The sequence below is a fragment of the Syngnathus leptorhynchus genome, chromosome 21 (genome assembly GCF_054491065.1).
Source record: "Syngnathus leptorhynchus isolate UIUO chromosome 21, UIUO_Slep, whole genome shotgun sequence".
NCBI lineage: Eukaryota > Metazoa > Chordata > Actinopteri > Syngnathiformes > Syngnathidae > Syngnathus > Syngnathus leptorhynchus.
In genome coordinates this window covers 2,978,609-2,994,969 of record NC_141215.1, presented here as the reverse complement: position 1 = coordinate 2,994,969, position 16,361 = coordinate 2,978,609, and the positions used below count along the sequence as shown (strand labels likewise).

Below are 16,361 nucleotides of genomic sequence, written 5' to 3'. Positions count from 1 at the left end.
ATCTTCACATACTGAAAAATTATATGAATGCCAAAAATATGTTAAAATATGTATGTGAAAGCCTGCTGGGCACGTGTTCCTCCGCGATCCAAAATATAATATTCATGTTGTCCTCTGCCCTCCTTTTGTTTTTGTGACTGACAAATATTTCATGAGGGTAAACTCCTACTACTAAATATCGAAACATACACAACATGACCAAATGACATTAGGTGTCACTGAAATAGTTTCAATTGCTCCTTTCAATTGCACAATTTACCTTCGAGGTATTTGGAAATGAAAGCCGACACGAGCAGAGCACGAGATGTTTCAAAACTCCCATCGAAAGGGAAGTAAAGACAGTCGTGTTCTCCGTGTGGCTATCTCAAAAATCAAACCAGGTCGAGCAATGCAGCATTTCCGGCGTTTATTTTATTTTTTCCCCCTTCCACTTGTCAGTCAGGTTTTTCAAGTTGGTCAAGCACTTCAGTGTAGTGAAATTGGGTTGACCAAAGACCACGAGAAAGAAGAATATCGGCACATTTTTTTGTTAACACTATTAAAGTGAATCAGAAATAAAAGATTTACGCTAGGTGAGAAAAGTCTACACACCCTCGGTCGAATGGGTGTGCGCACTTATGCAACCACATGATTACAGTTTTTTTATTTATCCGGTCACAAGGGTGTATAGATGTTTTATATCTAGAGTGGAATTTCTTTTATTTTTCACTACAGCGCCATTAAGCGTAGCACCTCATTGATGAACCTGACTGAGCATGTTGAAAGAAATATCCTAAGCATGAGTCATGCAGGCAAGGATTTATGCTTGGAGTCACAAATGGCTATTAGGCAATTTCATTTTGAGGGGAATTAATAAGCATTTTTTAAAAAGGGGAAGATAATGCAAATATATAATATCTTGGGGATGACGTGGGAACATCATATTCAACCCCCTGAAGGTGCCTATAGTAACTAGAGCAATCTTAATTTGACTTAAATGTATTATGGACTATATTTAGTGCATTGTGATGAATCATCCTTGCAGCTTTCAGAAAATTAAGACTCAAATCCAGAAGGAATGAATCCTTACTTTGATAACTGCAGACTCTCTTTTTCTGACTGCATTAAAGCAGGACAATCTTATCTCATGATTAAAATTTTAATACAGACCTTTAAAGGTGCTTTTAGATTTGCATTAATTGGAGTCTTAAGTCTCTGAAGTAGCTCACACTCTTCTTATTATGCTGGCAACGTGCACCTTGTGTCTTTTACCTCCTCCCATTCTGAACTGCACACATTCCTGTTATAAAAGCCAGGGCGGACGGGACCGTACCACACCTGAGGAGGATACAACGAGAGATGTTATTTACAGGATAATCATAGAGATATCAAAATACAAGCATTATATAATCATATTTAATTGTGGAAGTTATTAAGTGTTTTTCGTGTCTTACTGGTTTATTTTGAAGTGCGTGGGACGCAGCCGTAGGAAGCCGTAACCCCCATTCCACAAGAATGGACTCGTCCTAACACTGCCATGTTGGATGGAACTGGCTGCGGGCGCTAAGGCAGCCGGACTTCCCAGGAAACTTTTTACCGTTTTCCGCTCTATTTCGGACCCCTTTTCGCACAGAAACTGAATCTGGCGTCTTCTTCAACACTTGTGGCATCATAGTCGTGCGACTATCGCGTGAAAGCGACTTCAGTCTGACTCGCGCAAGACAGGAGAGGGGGGGATCGGACGGAGGAAGGCCACGGATGACCCGGGAATTGTTTATGGATCTTTCCGGACTCCGTTTACCTTCTTAGAGTAAACGTTATCGTTTGGTTAACAATGAGTGGACTTCACCCACAACGGCAACCACATGTCAGTTCCTTACTACTGACGCCTCAAGAGAACGACTACCTTTTTTCCCACCTTGGCAGGAAATGCATCGTAAGTTTTCATCACCCAATTTGCCTTATTCGCGCCACGCTTCCTGTTTAACGACGTTCGTTCGAAGTTAGCTTGTCCCTTTTTTTGCCTATTAGAGAGAAGGGGGGGGGGGGGGGGCGTTTGTTTTGATAACCGGGTCGGCTAGTCAGGTGAACGGCGACGGGACCCTCGCAGTCGACCCAAACTGATTTATAATATTTTTTTTAGTAGGCCTCGACGCCTCTAAATTGACGCATGACACACCTGAAGTCCACCCAGGAAATGTTGGTGCCCGTCTTAACTCCGCCACTACGCCGCAACTGAGCTGTCGTGGCATAGATGGCGTAAGCACCTTTTAGTTAGCTGCTAAATCAATATCCAGCTTTTTTTGTGTGTGCCGGTATTACATAACGTTAGCCGAACCTGGGTTGTTTTCGGGAAGTGTGTCCACTGAAGGAATGTGCCGACAAGACTTGGCAGGGGACAGCGCTGACGAGTGAGAACTCATCGGGGCTTCTCTCCCCCCCCATTTCTTCAGTCCCAAAAGTCCTGCTTTTCCAGTCTGACTGCAGTCAAATGTCACTATTAAAATTAGAATAAAATTAATCAGAGTTAGTCTTTTGTTATTATTGGGTATCAGTACTTTGTTGTCGATCAGTACTTGTGTCTGATCTAAAAAAAAATATATATATATATATATATTGGTTTGTTCCTAGTGTTGGGCAAATTTGTTTACAGTACACAACCATAGGCAGAACAGCTGATCGCAGGTTGTCACCTCAAGGTATTCATTGAATCCTGAAAGTGAAGTGCACAGTAAGTGGGGAAGGTTTTTTTTTTTTTTTTTTTTTTTTTTTTGGGGAGTCATTGTCACTCACCCAAGCTACCTGTGCTCCATTTCCTGCCTCGTGACACTTGACAGACGTGTATGCTCGTTTTGTCTCGTTCCCTTTTCACGTGAGCACACAAGTTTTCTGGGGCGTGCCGTAAATTGACGTAGGGCCCGCTCAGAAACACGGCGACGACGTTCCTCCGGCGCATTTTGACTATCAGGTCACTCGGCATGAGACGAGGAGAATTGGGAGCATTGTCAAATTAAAATGGCCGCCGGTGATTTATTTAATGGCTGTTGAAGTGTTTCCTCGATTGTATTCCTGGTTGACTTTGCAAAATGGGTCAAGTGTGTTTTTATTGCTTAGTCAGCGGAAAAATAAGAGGAACATGATTTCACGAGCGCTTTGACTCAGAGATGCTCATTGGTATTCCCTCACTTTTCACCATCAGCAGGAAAAAAGTGGCAGGGGTCCAATCCATGCTGTGTGTCTGTGTGTGTGTGTGTGTGTGTGTGTGTGTGTGTGTGTGTGTGTGTGTGTGTGTGTGTGTGTGTGCGCAGACTGCCTGATCAGCAATCACCATCCTACAGGAAGTCCCGTGGTCAGAACCCCTTTGGCGATTTGTGCTGGAGAAGTGGAACATGATTCCACTCAATATCATCCCATCTACTTCCTGCCTCCAAAAAAAACAAAAAAAAAAACCACTAAAATTAACTGCAGCTATTATCTATTTCTACCTCCCGCACAAATGAGGTCAAACTCATCCGGTCCCCTTGTACAAGAGGAGGACAGAAATGAAAAATTGCCCAAGTAACAAGCGAGCATGTATAGCTTTACTTCCTGTCGTTTTTTTGACCCTGTCAAGAACTATCAGCAGTCCGTGGGCAGATGAAACCTCGGGCTCTTCAACCCTGACGTCATTAAAAATCCCTTAAAATAGCCTTCCTCTTTTACGCTTTTCAACTCACTGCCGGCAAGAGAATCTGATTTATGAATGTCATGTACAGACATTGCTCAAGAAGTGGCACAATTGAAGATGTAGCGTTAGCAAAGCAATGCTAACGGTGATGTCACGTCTTCGTTTGCAGTCATACCGGCCGGCGACTCAATTTGGTTTAAAAAATGATGTCGTGAACAAGTACATGTCACTTCTGTCAATATTTAACCAAAAACAGGAATCAATGTTTGTGTTTCTTCTTGAGTTTCAGAGTCACAAGATCAAACACCTCCCAGTCTCGACCTGTTATCCCACAATTTGAAAATGACACATGTTGCGAATTACAACATAAAATAGATCGTGAGCTCACATCTGGGGGGGGGGGGGGGGGCGCTTTCATCTGTGCGTTAATAGCTGGGGAACAGAACCCCGAATGGCACGGGAACCCCTGCGGCAACCCGTAAAGCCAACATGGAGCTCGATCGCAAGTCCGCGCTGCTCATTTGTGCTTTGATTACGTGACTTTGCAAACTTTAAAGAAGCAGGAAGGATTGCTTTAATAATGTCGACAAAGAGGGGCGGGAGGGGAGTGTCGCTTTTATTAATGCCTTTAAAGTTTTATAGCTTTTGAGCAGCTTCCTGATTTAAGCGCTAATCCGAGCTTGTGTGCAGCACAGTGGCACTCGAACTTTTTAGTACCAGCAAAAACTTACACTACAGTACTATAATTCACAGTTTGAACATTAACACTCCTCTTGATGTAATTTAAAAAAACGTAAAATTTAAATGTAACCAAATTTGTGACATTAATTACCGTATTTTCCGGACTATAAGGCGCACCTAAAAACCAAAAATTTTCTCAAAAGCCGATAGTGCGCCTTATAGCCCGGTGCGCCTTATAGTCCGAAAAACACAGTAGTCCAAAAATACAACAACTGGTTCATGAAGCTAATTTGAAGCTTCATTTTCCTATCACTACAAACTGACCTTCCTAGAAAATCACAATGCTGTGTCAGCGCTTTTTGGCTAACATTGTCGCCGTGTTCCGTCCTAGACATTGTCCACGGCAGTGGTCCAGGTGTTCATCGCCGAGCGGAACGCCACCTGGACCAAAAGATGCTGCGGCGTGGCCTGTCTGGTCAAGGACAATCCACAGCGCTCCTACTTCATCAGAGTCTTTGACATCAAGGTATGTGCACGTCAACCTTGGACCGCATCCCCAAAATTGATTTATTTTTTTATTTTTATTTTTTCACAGGATGGTAAAGTGCTCTTCGAGCAGGAGCTGTACAACAACTTCACCGTTAACCCTTCTCGGACTTACTTCATTACATTTGCTGGGGACGTGAGTTGACTTCTTTTTTTTTTTTTTTCTCCTTCCTCACCATAGTAAGGATTTATTTTCATCATAATGACAAAAACACACACCCTAGTGATTAATGTAAAACCAGTTTTCAATTTCTTAGTCGTTGTATTCCTCTTTCATAAATGAAGCAAAAGTACGGCGATGAGAAAGTCATCGTCAAAATTGTTTTAGTACAAAGAAATCGTTGTAGTCAGCCGACTGTGATTTGAAATGAGAAGCAATCACAAATTTGCTTTTTGTGTTCTTTCTAATATGATTTTTTTTTCTTTACCTGTAGTCGAGCCAAGTAGGCCTGAACTTTGCTAATGAGGAGGAAGCCAAACGTTTCCGAAGTCACCTGGCTGAGCTCTTGGGCAAAAGGCAAAGGAAATCTGGTAGGGACTTCCTTATTGCGCCTCACCCACCAAAATCCCTTCAAGGATCTAAAGCTTGCATTTTGCAAGAGCACCAAAACACTTTCATCACCATCTTCAATTGTCTATTTTTACATAAAATGACAAATCTGATGTAATGTGTCCCCCTGTCCTAAGGAGGGCGCTGTAGACAAACGCAAACAACAAGTCATGATTTGAAAATGGTGATTCATCTTGTGAAACCACACTGACAATAACAAAAACATCTTTTCATGGAACCATGACGTTTCTTTTCTTCTTCTAAACCTTCAAATGGATCCTCCACTTCCCTCTTCAAGCTTTCTGTCTTTGCTCACAAGGCTTCTTTCCACTCCTTCTCTGGAGAACTTGCTTCTTTTCATTCAGTTTGATTCTCCTGGACTTTTTCGCACACTTTCCGTGGCTGTGATTAAAAAAAGACGCTTTTCGCCCAGCCCTGGTTGTAATCATGTCCATTTGTCTCTGTTCACAGAGAAGAGACGCGAGCCTCCAAACGGTACGTTGTCCAACGTTTTCCCGTCTTCCTTGACGTCCCTTGTGACTTCCCGTATTTCTATCAGCAGAGTTTTAATCTGAGATTAGGCATGCATGAAGAGTTACATAAAAAAAAAAATCCAGCGCTAAATCCTCAAATAATAGGCCAGGGGTATTAGAGCCCCGAGTGTGTGCGGTTTGACGGAAAAGAGTGAAGCTAGCAAAAGTGGGCGGAGCCATGACGGCGAGGAGCCAATCAGAGCGGAGATGCAAAGTCGTTCGGGAAAGGCGTTCAAATGAGCGTCAATAACAGCTGCCCTGAAGTGTTGGCAGGCTGTCCACTCTTCCAGATGTCTGATGACGAAGTCTAAATCCGAGCCGGCTTCCGAGGCGAACATCATTTGGCTTCTTTTTTTTTTTTTTTCTTCCTTTCCCCCGGAAAACCTTTTTTTCTTTTTGACGAGGCAAAACACCCACCGTGTTGACTTGTGGATTTTCTTTGGCTTCACCTGGATATGATGCGCCCACCAGAAAGCGGTCCTCATTTCCGTCTTGAGTAAATCTCTTCGGAGCCTCTGCGATTTTTTTTTTTGAATGATGTTCTGCACCACTTTCCTGTCGGCTCCTTCGGAAGAGCTCCCTCGCGATAGCGGCGGCGGATCGGCCAGCTGCTTGTCCACCTTGCACTGTTTGGTCCTGCCCCAGGACGAACTCTACCCGAATGTCTCGGAGACGTCCTCCGGTCAAGTACGAGCTCGCGGCTTTGTCAGCGACACCATGCTAGACGCCAGGGCGGGAGCGTGCCGCGATAGAGACAGCGGGGGGATTTGGGAAAGGGTGAGGAGGAGACGAAGTCGCTCGGCTTCACCTTTACCGAACAAAACGCCCAAAAGTCCTTGTAGTGACGGCGCCAAAGGTTGGTGTCAAACTGGCAAAAAAAAAATATATCGAAAAACTTAACGCTGTATTTCAATGTTGTCTTTCAGGTCCCGCGCTCCCCATGGCCACCGTGGACATCAAAAACCCCGAAATCAGCACGGGGCACCGTTTCCATAGCAACTCTCAGGTGAACAACATCATGCACTCCACCTTCACCAAAAGAGAGAAGAAGGGCAAAGGCAAGAAGAAGAGGCTGACAAAGGCTGACATCGGCACGCCGAGCAATTTCCAGTGAGTCGCTGGGTTTGGTTTCTCTTTTTTTTTTTTTTTTTTTACACCTGCAGACGTGTCGCCTTTGATGGTGTTAACTCACGCCTCTTTGCTTTGGCACAGACACATCGGGCACGTCGGATGGGATCCAAACACAGGCTTTGACGTAAGTAAAGGCTTTAAAAAATAATAATAATAATAATAACCTCGACAACAATGCAACTTTGACTCGTATGAATCATCGCAAAGACTTCGTGACACTCCCCGTGCTTTTTAAAATCAAGCCTCGGGCGTTTATAAATGTTGGAAATTAAACCGTGGGCTTCACAAATATTCATCTTGGCCATGTGGTCAGCTCGATTATGCAAGGAGATTTTCGGAGCCAAGCCAACCTGCGTTTGCGTAATCCTTGGACTCGTTCCCCAAAAAGCATCCCCGGTATGAGATTACGCTGATGATTTCATTTCATAGGTCAATGCTTTCAAGGCCTTCAAGTTGATTGGAATTGATGTTGTCATTGAAATAAATTCTCCCAGTCTTGCTTTTATTTGCTCCGTAAGATGCGAATATGAGCACTAGGTGGCAGCAGCGAATTTCACAATAAGCAGCTGAGAATAGAAAGTCCTTCAAAAAGAGAACCCACTTGTTTGCTTTGAACTGTTAGCTTAATGCTAACATACGTGCAAAATGTCATAGACAGGCTGACGAAATTAGCATCATAAACAATATAAAAAAATACATTTAACAATTTATTTATTTATTTTTTAAATGTGTCGTCCACACAGTTAAATAACTTGGACCCCGACCTGAAGAACCTCTTCGACATGTGCGGCATCTCCGAGGCGCAGCTCAAGGACAAAGAAACCTCCAAGGTCATCTACGACTTCATCGAGAAGAAGGGAGGCGTGGAAGCCGTCAAAAATGAGCTGCGGCGACAAGGTGGGCCACACGCGTAGTGTCGTTTTCCCGGCGCTGAAAAACGTCGCTGACACCGGCGTTCACTTTTAAGACGGCGACGTAAGCGGTCTGCTGGGTTTATCCTTAGGGCCTCCCGGGTGCGTCGGTACGTTTCTATGCATGGTCTGCTGTGCCACACCACGCATGATAAATAATATCAGCAGAGGATTTGTCATTAAAAATGGAAGAGTTCAGACATCACACATATGTTTTGCTTTATTTAATCTGGTTAAAATAATACAAAGACATCTTTCCAAGAAATTTCTCTTGCAAAACCAGACAACAAGCAAAAGAACAAATTCGTTCCAGAACACATTTTCCCCATGACTATGAAATAACACCAAAACGATTGAGTGGTATGCTTTGTGAAGTGGTTGTTGGTTCCGATCATACTAAAAAAAAATAATAATAATAATGTCTGACAAAATCAGTGAGTGCTGCCTTAGGGTAACGGCATGATATTTAATTTTTCAGCCAAAATTCAAATGTCAGAAAGAACCAAAATAAAATGTATTTGTTTTTTTGTTCTCCAGCTCCCCCACCACCTCCATCCAGAGGCGGCCCTCCTCCCCCTCCCCCCCACCATGGTTCAGCCCCGCCGCCGCCACCTCCCGCCCGTGGGCGTGGCGCCCCGCCGCCCCCTCCGCCCTCCCGAGCCCCCGTCTCAGCACCTCCGCCCCCACCACCATCCCGGCCGGGCATGAACGCCCCCCCGCCGCCCCCTCCCAGCCGAGGCTACCTGCCCCCGCCACCACCGCCGGCCCACGCCTCGGCAGGCGGGCCTCCGCCGCTGCCCCCCACATCCTCCATCCCTTCATTCGGGGCACCGCCGCCCCCGCCTCCCCCGCCGCCTCCCGGACCCTCACCGTCGTCTGACGCCAACGGCATGGTGGACTGCGGCGTGCTGCTCCCCGGCGGCAAGACGGCCTTGCTGAGTCAGATCCGCGAAGGCACCCAACTGAAGAAAGTGGAGCAGAAGGAGCGCCCCGCGTCCAACACCGGGCGAGACGCACTTCTGGACCAAATCCGACAAGGAATCCAACTCAAACCTGTGAGTTCCTTCCCGTCACAAACACCGTCCGACCGCTTGATCTCTGACCTCTGCTTTGTCCTCTTCAGAGGGATGAAACAAGTGAAACAAATGACTCGCCTCCTTCCTCCCTGGCCCCCTCGGACGGCATCGTGGGGGCGCTGATGGACGTCATTCGGAAGAGAGGCAAAGCCATTCATTCTTCAGGTATGACTAAATTGCGCCCTTTTTCTAAAGTTTTGCCAAATTCTCATCCTGACCGCCTCACTCAAGTCTGCTTCTCATCTCCAGATGAGGACGATGATGATGAAGATGACGAAGACTTTGAAGATGAGGATGAATGGGATGACTAGTGATGTTTTTTTCTTCCTCCTCCTCCCAAAAGTGTGGGATGATTAAGACGCAAAAAATGTTCCTTTCTTACCTAAAAAAAAAAAAAATCTTTAATTTCAAATCACAAAAATGTAAATTTTCTATCAATTTGCTGTAAATGTTTAGTTGCCTTTTTTTTTTTCGTGCTTTTTTTATTAATCTGTGCAATACCTCATTTAATCTGTCAGACATTCTCATATCTTGTTTTTGTTTCCAGACGTCCGATGTCTTTTTTTTTTTTTTTAACTGTCTTCTGCTTGTGTTCATCTCTCATCAGACCACCTGTCACTTTGCGCACATTCCCCGCGTCCTGTCACTCTCGTCCTCGTCTTCCCAAAATAACGTGCAATTCTGACATCAAGCTGTCATTGATCTTCCGGCAAGTTATCAAAAGCAAGAGTTTCCTCCCTTTGTGTTTTTAGTTGACTGGGAGAAAGAAAAAAAAAAAGAATTATTTTCATACACAAATTATTTTTGCCTAGTCTAATAATTCTAGTTTAGCACTCATATTTTGTTCCGGGGGAAAAAAAAAAAAAAGTTCTATATAGCTTGAGCTGCTGTCCTCTGTAAATGTGCTCCAAATGTGAGTCTTGATATATAAATATATATATATTTTTTTTTGCACAGAAAAGAGGAGTCGCTGTATGACAACAGGGACACGTTCAGGTCTGTATCACAAAGCGCACACGCAGCGCTTTGTGAAACGAGGGAGAATGGGAGTGCAGCCATGTATTGACGGTTATCGTTCTACGAACATTTGCTTTCTAACGCAGGATCGATAACGGACGTTGATACATAAACTGACACTTGTAAAAAATATATATATATATTTTAACAATTGATATTTTGTGACAGTCATGCCATGATTATCTCATTGGACAGAGGTTTTTTTTTTTTTACCTTTTATCACATAACACTACAAGTGGATTTCAGTCACTACAGAATTTTTTTTTTTTTTTTTGCCCCCATCCTTTTCTACGTTACAATATAAAGCAGAGTTTTGTCTATTTGTTGGAATTGGGTTGTTGATCTTGTAAAATTTGAGAAATAAAGACGTTTTTAGTTTTACACCTCGTGATGCTTTTATATTAATTAGACACAAAGTGAACATGCTTTCAAAATTTGACTAAATTCTGATTTGGAAGTGACGGGTGAGAAGCGAAACGCTCGCAATGCTGACTGATATTAAATTACAGTCGTAAATAATTGAACAAGCTTTATTTTGAGAAAAAAAATCTTTTGTTAATTGATTTACTTTTTATATTTAGTAAAACAGACTGATAGTATTGAATAAGTGTTTTTAATCTAATGGTAACAAATGGTAGCAATTTTGTTTGCTTGGATTTATGCTAACTGGAAAATTAGCATGATAATATATTAAGCAGTCGCTTCCAGTTATTACTTTTAACCTGCCTTTAAAAAAACAGTCTACATAAGATAAAGTGGATTTGAATGTGGCAACTGTAGCATGAAATTAGCAATGAGGCTAAGTTGACTACAATGCTAACTGTTGTGAATATACTGTTCTAAGTATATACAGTATGATTTTATTTTATTTTTCCAGGATTTAAATGTACAACTACATATTTGGAGCTAATTCATTATAATTACATGCAAGCTCCTCCAATAAAGTGAAATTGATGACACTCAGATCGGACATGTACTTTTACAGGATTGAAAGGAACCTATTCTTTTTTTTATGGGCCTGCCATTGTTTACTCAAGAGTGTCAATAACAACAGCATCAATTTTGTGTGCCATTTTATTTTTAGCTAATGGCCCTCTGTATCACATCTCAGCTGTGGACTTTCTGAGAGGGATTAGAGCAAAGTATGTCACTTTCCGCTCCCTCTTGTGCATCCATGGTGATAGCATGCATGCAATTTACAACCACATGTCAAGTGAAGAATGCAAAAGGTTAAAGGTCATTTTAGTCGCTTCAGAAGAAATGTATTATTATCTGACATATATTACGCTGTTAAACGTCTCATTGTATCCCGGTGATGTTTTTTTTTTTTTTTTTTTTAATTCCTCCATACAGCATAAATGCATCTCTGAATTTTACATGAGAGTCATTGACCACATTTGTAAGCAGGAAGTATCCACATTTTACAACGCATCGTACTGAAAGGGTTTCCCTTATTGGTACTTGGATGGATTGTTATGACAAAGTGTTCCGCTTCCTGCGATGAAGTTTTATTCTTGGGAACACTTAGGCCGTGGAATGCATGCACACTGAAGGACAGAGTCTTAGAAGTATCAAAATATGTAGACTGCTTGCTATCCCTGCCACCTAAAGATATCTCGTGATAATAATCCTCTATATCAATCATTGGGCGGGTGTTAAATTGTTATTATCGGGTTGTCACTCGTGAGCCATTTTGAATGGCGAGATGGTTTGCATCAGTATAAAATGACTCACAGCCGTTTGAAAATATAGAATAAAAATGAAAATTGGAGAGGATTTTTTTTTTATAGTAATTTAACAAAAAGAAAAAGACAAACAAAAACGATCTGTATTTAGAAATGAAACACGTCATAGCACATCATATTTACAAGTTTACAAGAAAAAAAAAAAGGGAGAATAATTAGAAGACAAAATTACAAAAGAAATCATGTAGCAGTGCAAAAAAAAAAAAAAATCCAACTTTTTTTTGTTGTTTTAAATCACTGTTGCTCCTCCTGTATCCCAGCCAGTTACCATGGCAACTTCCTTGATATTATCTTAGGTGTAATGGGAGTTCAACCTGTAAATAAATAAAAAAAAAAGAAACATTTCTGAAATAAACTTTTGTATTAGGTGTCAACTGACAGTGTTTGTATTGTTGCTACGTCTGCCTTTATCAAAACCTCCGCTGAACACTTGCTATGAATAGGCAGCATTAAGTGGCAGGAATTTGGCGGCTAGGGGACAGAGCGGACTTTTTTTCCACAGTAACAAACCACGAGGTAGCAAAACACTTCCATTGAAAAACATGAGAAGTATTTTAGTGGTGAATATTAATTTAACATGAGGACAGAATGTTATGCATGTGGCAAAAAAAGGTTAGTTTCCTCATGTTTTGTTATTTAATCATTATTATCTAATTACAGGCTTAAGCGGTAGCTCGAGTTACAAAAATTTAATTTTGGGGAGTCATGAGCATTAACTGTTGGCAGTGGACTTGAATATAAAGATAACATAACTTGGTCTTATGAAATGCTGCTAGCTTAATGAAACTAGCATTGACGTTGCAGGGATTATAAATCTTATTTAAATATTTGGAAAAAAAAACACAGATCATACAATAATACTCTTGTGCATATATTCTTTATCCTCTGTGAAAATCGATTAGTATTATTCCACCTTGACAATCTTTTGTTTTGTCATCATATCTAACTGTAGTATGACTGTATGTATCATACTGCCCCCTTGTGGCCAGGGTAGCACATTAAAATGACTCATTGTATGTTCTATTTTTACTGTATGTATTTTTTTTTTATGTAAAAATGATGCTTTGACCTTATGATAAAATTTTCCTCACCTTTCTCAGGCCCCGGATGCTGCTGTTCCGGATGGAGTCCATCAGCTGGTCGTGGGCCGACCTCATTGGCGTGGACGGCCTGCTGCTCTCGTCCCCCCGCCTCTCCACCGCGACAGGTCTCAGCGCGTTCTTCAGCTCCTTGAGGATGCAGGTGGTCTCGTCCTTGACCTTGCCCTTCTTTCCCTTTTTCCCTTTGGTCTTGGTCTTCTTGCTGCTGGCCTCGTGGGATTTGATCACCTCAGCGATGGTCCGGGTGGGTTTCTTCTTCTCTTGCTGAGAGGGCAGTAGTAGTGCAGGAGGAGGAGGTGGTGGGGGAGGGGGAGGTGGTGGAGGAGGTGGTGGTGCTGGAGGTGTTTGCTTTCTAGCCAGGTTGAGCCGTTGGACTTTGGGGGAGGACCAAGGAGAGGATCGAGGTGAGCTGCAGGGTGTCCCTCTCTAGGAGCAGGAAAAGCAGGCAGGACAAAACTGTTATTAAATATAAAATGGTGCCAAATTACTACTTTTACATCAAACAGCGCTTTGGCGTCATTAATTAGTCAAGATTTTCAACTAACCATCTCGTGCCAACTGAACAGAGGAGCTTCTATTGTGCCCAAATAGTGACTAATACAAAAGTTGTGCTTTGGCGCCATTTTCTGGCAGCGACAGGCAATCATAGACATTATGTGGGAAGTGGAAATTATTCGCGGATTCGTAATAATCATAAAGAACTAAAACATTGTCTGATAGAAAAGTTGTGCTTTGGCGCCATCGTCTGAAATTAATAGGCTATTATGCAAGTTAGATCAGAACTAAACAGGATGTGGTCGCCAAAATAATTTTTTTTGTTAGCCTAGTAAAAATTGTGATGTTACCAGCGCTGTGGTTCGTGGATTAGCAGCTCCTTCCGGCGCCCCCTGCTGCTGCAGTTGCCTCTGCTCCTGCAGTCGTTTTTGCCTCTGACGGTCTTGGTTCCTGGTGAGGATGCCCGTCATGCTCATCCTGGGACCAGGTAGGTTAAACTGGTAGCCCAGTTTAATCAGGGTATGGTTTTCCCTTAGTATCTTCACCATCTCCATCTCTACCTGAATTCCAGCACGCCATATTGTGATGTCAAAGGTCATTCAGTGAAGCATCAAGGCTGGTTACCCACCTGTCCTCCACAGATGTGTCTCTGGTTGTGGAATCGAAGTTCGGTCAGGGTGTTGTTCCCGGGTAGGGCTTGAACCAAGGCCATGACGCCCTTCCCGCTCACATAGTTGGACTCGATGTTGAGACTCACGATAGACGAGTTCTCCCGTAGCATTTTAGCGACGGCGACAGCTACCGGGTCGTCGGCGTGGGTGTTGGCGAGGCTGAAGACGCGTACGTGCGTGTTGGATCTTAGAGCTTCGGCGAATCGGATTAGGGTCTCCTGGGAAAACAACGACCCGATTTTGTTAAGTTTCTTTAAGGCAGCCACAGATACTTCATGAATAATTTCGGAAGACATCGATTATTTTTGTACCTGCGAGATGTCATCGATGTTATTCAAGTTGACTTCTGTGAGTTCGGGGTCGTCACCAAGCGCTTGCTGCAGGGCCTCGTCCACGACGGTGGGGTTCCCGCTGGTGCTGGGGTCCACAGGTGGAGGGGGAGGAGTCAGTCGAATAGGCTCCGCCCTCTGCGGCTTCAGCAGCTTCGGGACGACGAGCGGCGGCGGTGGCGGCGGCGTTACGGGTTTAAAGTTAGCGTCTTCGTCGTCCTCTTCTGTTTCGACCTCCTCCTCACTTTCCTCTTCACTTTCCTCTTCACTTTCCTCTTCCTCCTCTTCGTCTTCTTCCTCCTCTATTTGCTTTTTCTGCTCTTTTTCACTTTCGTCATCTTTTTCATCTTCGGATTCGCTGTTTCTGTCTGTCACACGCTCGTCTTCTTCATCCTATGTCGAGACGGATTTAATGATGTTAATTTTACAATTTGTTTCTTCAATCAACCTCAAATGTAATGCTGGACAAGACCAAAATACTTTTTTTATTATTAGCCATGGGGCAGTTACGATCGTGCCCTATATATTCTGCCTAGCAACAACAACAACACGGACATATTCTAAACTGTGTTTCATACGGAAAATCTCAGAACCACCAGGTCAGTGTGCGACACACGAGATCCTAATTTTGGCCAATTAAAATGATTTTTGCAAAGGTATTGATAGCTTTGTCTTTATTACACAGTCCTGTAATAAAAAATTTTCCACTCAACTCTTTAATTGGATCTGAAGGTTAAATTCCGAGAAGCTCGAAACTTTAAGTAAGCCAAAAGGACAAATTTGTGTCATTCTCACCACCGACCGTTTTAGCGCTTGCACCGGCGATTTCATTTTCCAGAATTTTCTGTGTCTCAGCTTCCCAATATTTCATAAGCGCCTCTCTACTGAAAGTCCCAGTGGGGGTCTTGTCGGTCTGGTCCCTCTGTCGTAGCCCGATGGGCACGTTGGCGTCGGGGTCAATGTCCACTAGTTCCTTCTCCAGCTCGGCCAGCTCTTCTGGGCTGAGCGATGCCAGGAGCTCATCCTCGTCCACATCTTCGTACTTACTCAACTCCCGGCGGTATCCGAAACAACTCATAGCTAAAGCGAACCGTCACATAAACTAATTGTAAAACTAGAGGAGAACTCAAAAAGGGTCTCCAGCCCGAAGTGGATCTCTGGTATCTCTGTCACTGACTGGACTAATCTTCCCCCCAGCTGCCGCTCCGGCCTTAAGAGAGGGATCAGAGGTGTGCGTATGATGCGGCGTCTTTTTTAGGAGGCAGAGCCATTAAAAGCATGTGAGCTCAGAGGCTGCGGCCTGTCATCATTGCGGCGTGTCACCGATGCCTGAGTGGCTTTGTTCATAGCCAAGAACAGAACACGCAACAACACACAAATGTAGACATGGAATCACAAGTGTTGTCCATCAACAAACTTTGGCGTACTCTCATAGTTATCCCTCTTGCAAACACTAGTGGGCATATTTAAAAAAAAAAAAAAACATTTATATATATATATATATATATATATATATATATATATTTTTTTTTTTTTTTTTTTTTTTTTTTTTTTATATATATATATATATATATATATATATATATATATATATATATATGAGTGTGTGTGTATTGAGAATATATATATATATATATATTTTTTTTTTTTTTTACAGATATAGATATAGATATATTTTATTTTACATGTATATATTTTTTGAGGGGGGTTTATACATATATATGTATTTATATATAATATATATATTGTTATATATATATATATATATATATATATGTGTGTGTGATCTCTGCAGGGTCAAACCAAGGCAATACCGACAAGTGACCAATTTTAATAAACAAATGCAAGTCATTAAATTAATAGGATGCTGTTGACCCCCAAAAATAGTCTGGAAGCCCCTCAAAGAGCAGCTAAGAAAACAATACTGCAT

At 42.7% G+C, this 16,361-nt stretch overlaps 2 protein-coding genes and 1 long non-coding RNA gene across 4 annotated transcripts in view; 1 reads left to right on the top strand and 2 right to left on the bottom strand.

Annotated features, from left to right (window-relative positions):
• LOC147040117 (uncharacterized) overlaps positions 1-2,024 on the bottom strand; it is an 81,063-nt gene extending 79,039 nt beyond the window's left edge. The window contains exons 1-2 of the long non-coding RNA XR_015063057.1: positions 1,434-2,024; positions 1,252-1,317 (exon numbers count right to left, since the gene is read on the bottom strand). This is a non-coding gene — a long non-coding RNA (uncharacterized LOC147040117). The remainder of the gene's footprint in view (positions 1-1,251; positions 1,318-1,433) is intronic.
• On the top strand, positions 1,307-10,472 carry LOC147040116 (actin nucleation-promoting factor WASL-like). Of its 2 annotated transcripts, XM_085901637.1 has the most exons (11): positions 1,309-1,915; positions 4,719-4,853; positions 4,923-5,009; positions 5,308-5,404; positions 5,895-5,918; positions 6,883-7,066; positions 7,169-7,211; positions 7,831-7,984; positions 8,536-9,053; positions 9,122-9,239; positions 9,324-10,472. In XM_085901637.1, exons 1-11 carry the CDS (start codon positions 1,814-1,816, stop codon positions 9,383-9,385), a joined length of 1,524 nt encoding a protein of 507 aa, XP_085757763.1. In that variant the 5' UTR covers positions 1,309-1,813; the 3' UTR covers positions 9,386-10,472. The 2 variants fall into 2 exon arrangements, with proteins under 2 accessions (XP_085757764.1, XP_085757763.1); XM_085901638.1 differs by lacking the exon at positions 5,895-5,918 and having other exon boundaries at positions 1,307-1,915.
• Positions 10,473-11,344: 872 nt separating this feature from the next.
• Positions 11,345-15,509, bottom strand: lmod2b (leiomodin 2 (cardiac) b). Its single transcript, XM_085901635.1, has 6 exons — positions 15,234-15,509; positions 14,414-14,824; positions 14,060-14,320; positions 13,782-13,991; positions 12,928-13,362; positions 11,345-12,150 (listed from the first exon to the last, which is right to left on the bottom strand). Exons 1-6 carry the CDS (start codon positions 15,507-15,509, stop codon positions 12,124-12,126), a joined length of 1,620 nt encoding a protein of 539 aa, XP_085757761.1. The 3' UTR covers positions 11,345-12,123.
• Between the last annotated feature and the right edge of the window lie 852 nt (positions 15,510-16,361).

Bases quoted from the DNA above. Each gene is read 5' to 3' on its own strand.
- LOC147040116 (XM_085901637.1), top strand. From the start codon at position 1,814: ATGAGTGGACTTCACCCACAACGGCAACCACATGTCAGTTCCTTACTA. The intron at 5,010-5,307 runs GTGAGTTGACTT...CTTTACCTGTAG, and splicing joins TCATTACATTTGCTGGGGAC to TCGAGCCAAGTAGGCCTGAA. The intron at 9,240-9,323 runs GTATGACTAAAT...TCTCATCTCCAG, and splicing joins CAAAGCCATTCATTCTTCAG to ATGAGGACGATGATGATGAA.
- lmod2b (XM_085901635.1), bottom strand. From the start codon at position 15,509: ATGAGTTGTTTCGGATACCGCCGGGAGTTGAGTAAGTACGAAGATGTG. The intron at 14,825-15,233 runs GTCGGTGGTGAG...GTCTCGACATAG, and splicing joins CCGGTGCAAGCGCTAAAACG to GATGAAGAAGACGAGCGTGT. The intron at 13,992-14,059 runs GTGGGTAACCAG...GCTGGAATTCAG, and splicing joins GACACATCTGTGGAGGACAG to GTAGAGATGGAGATGGTGAA.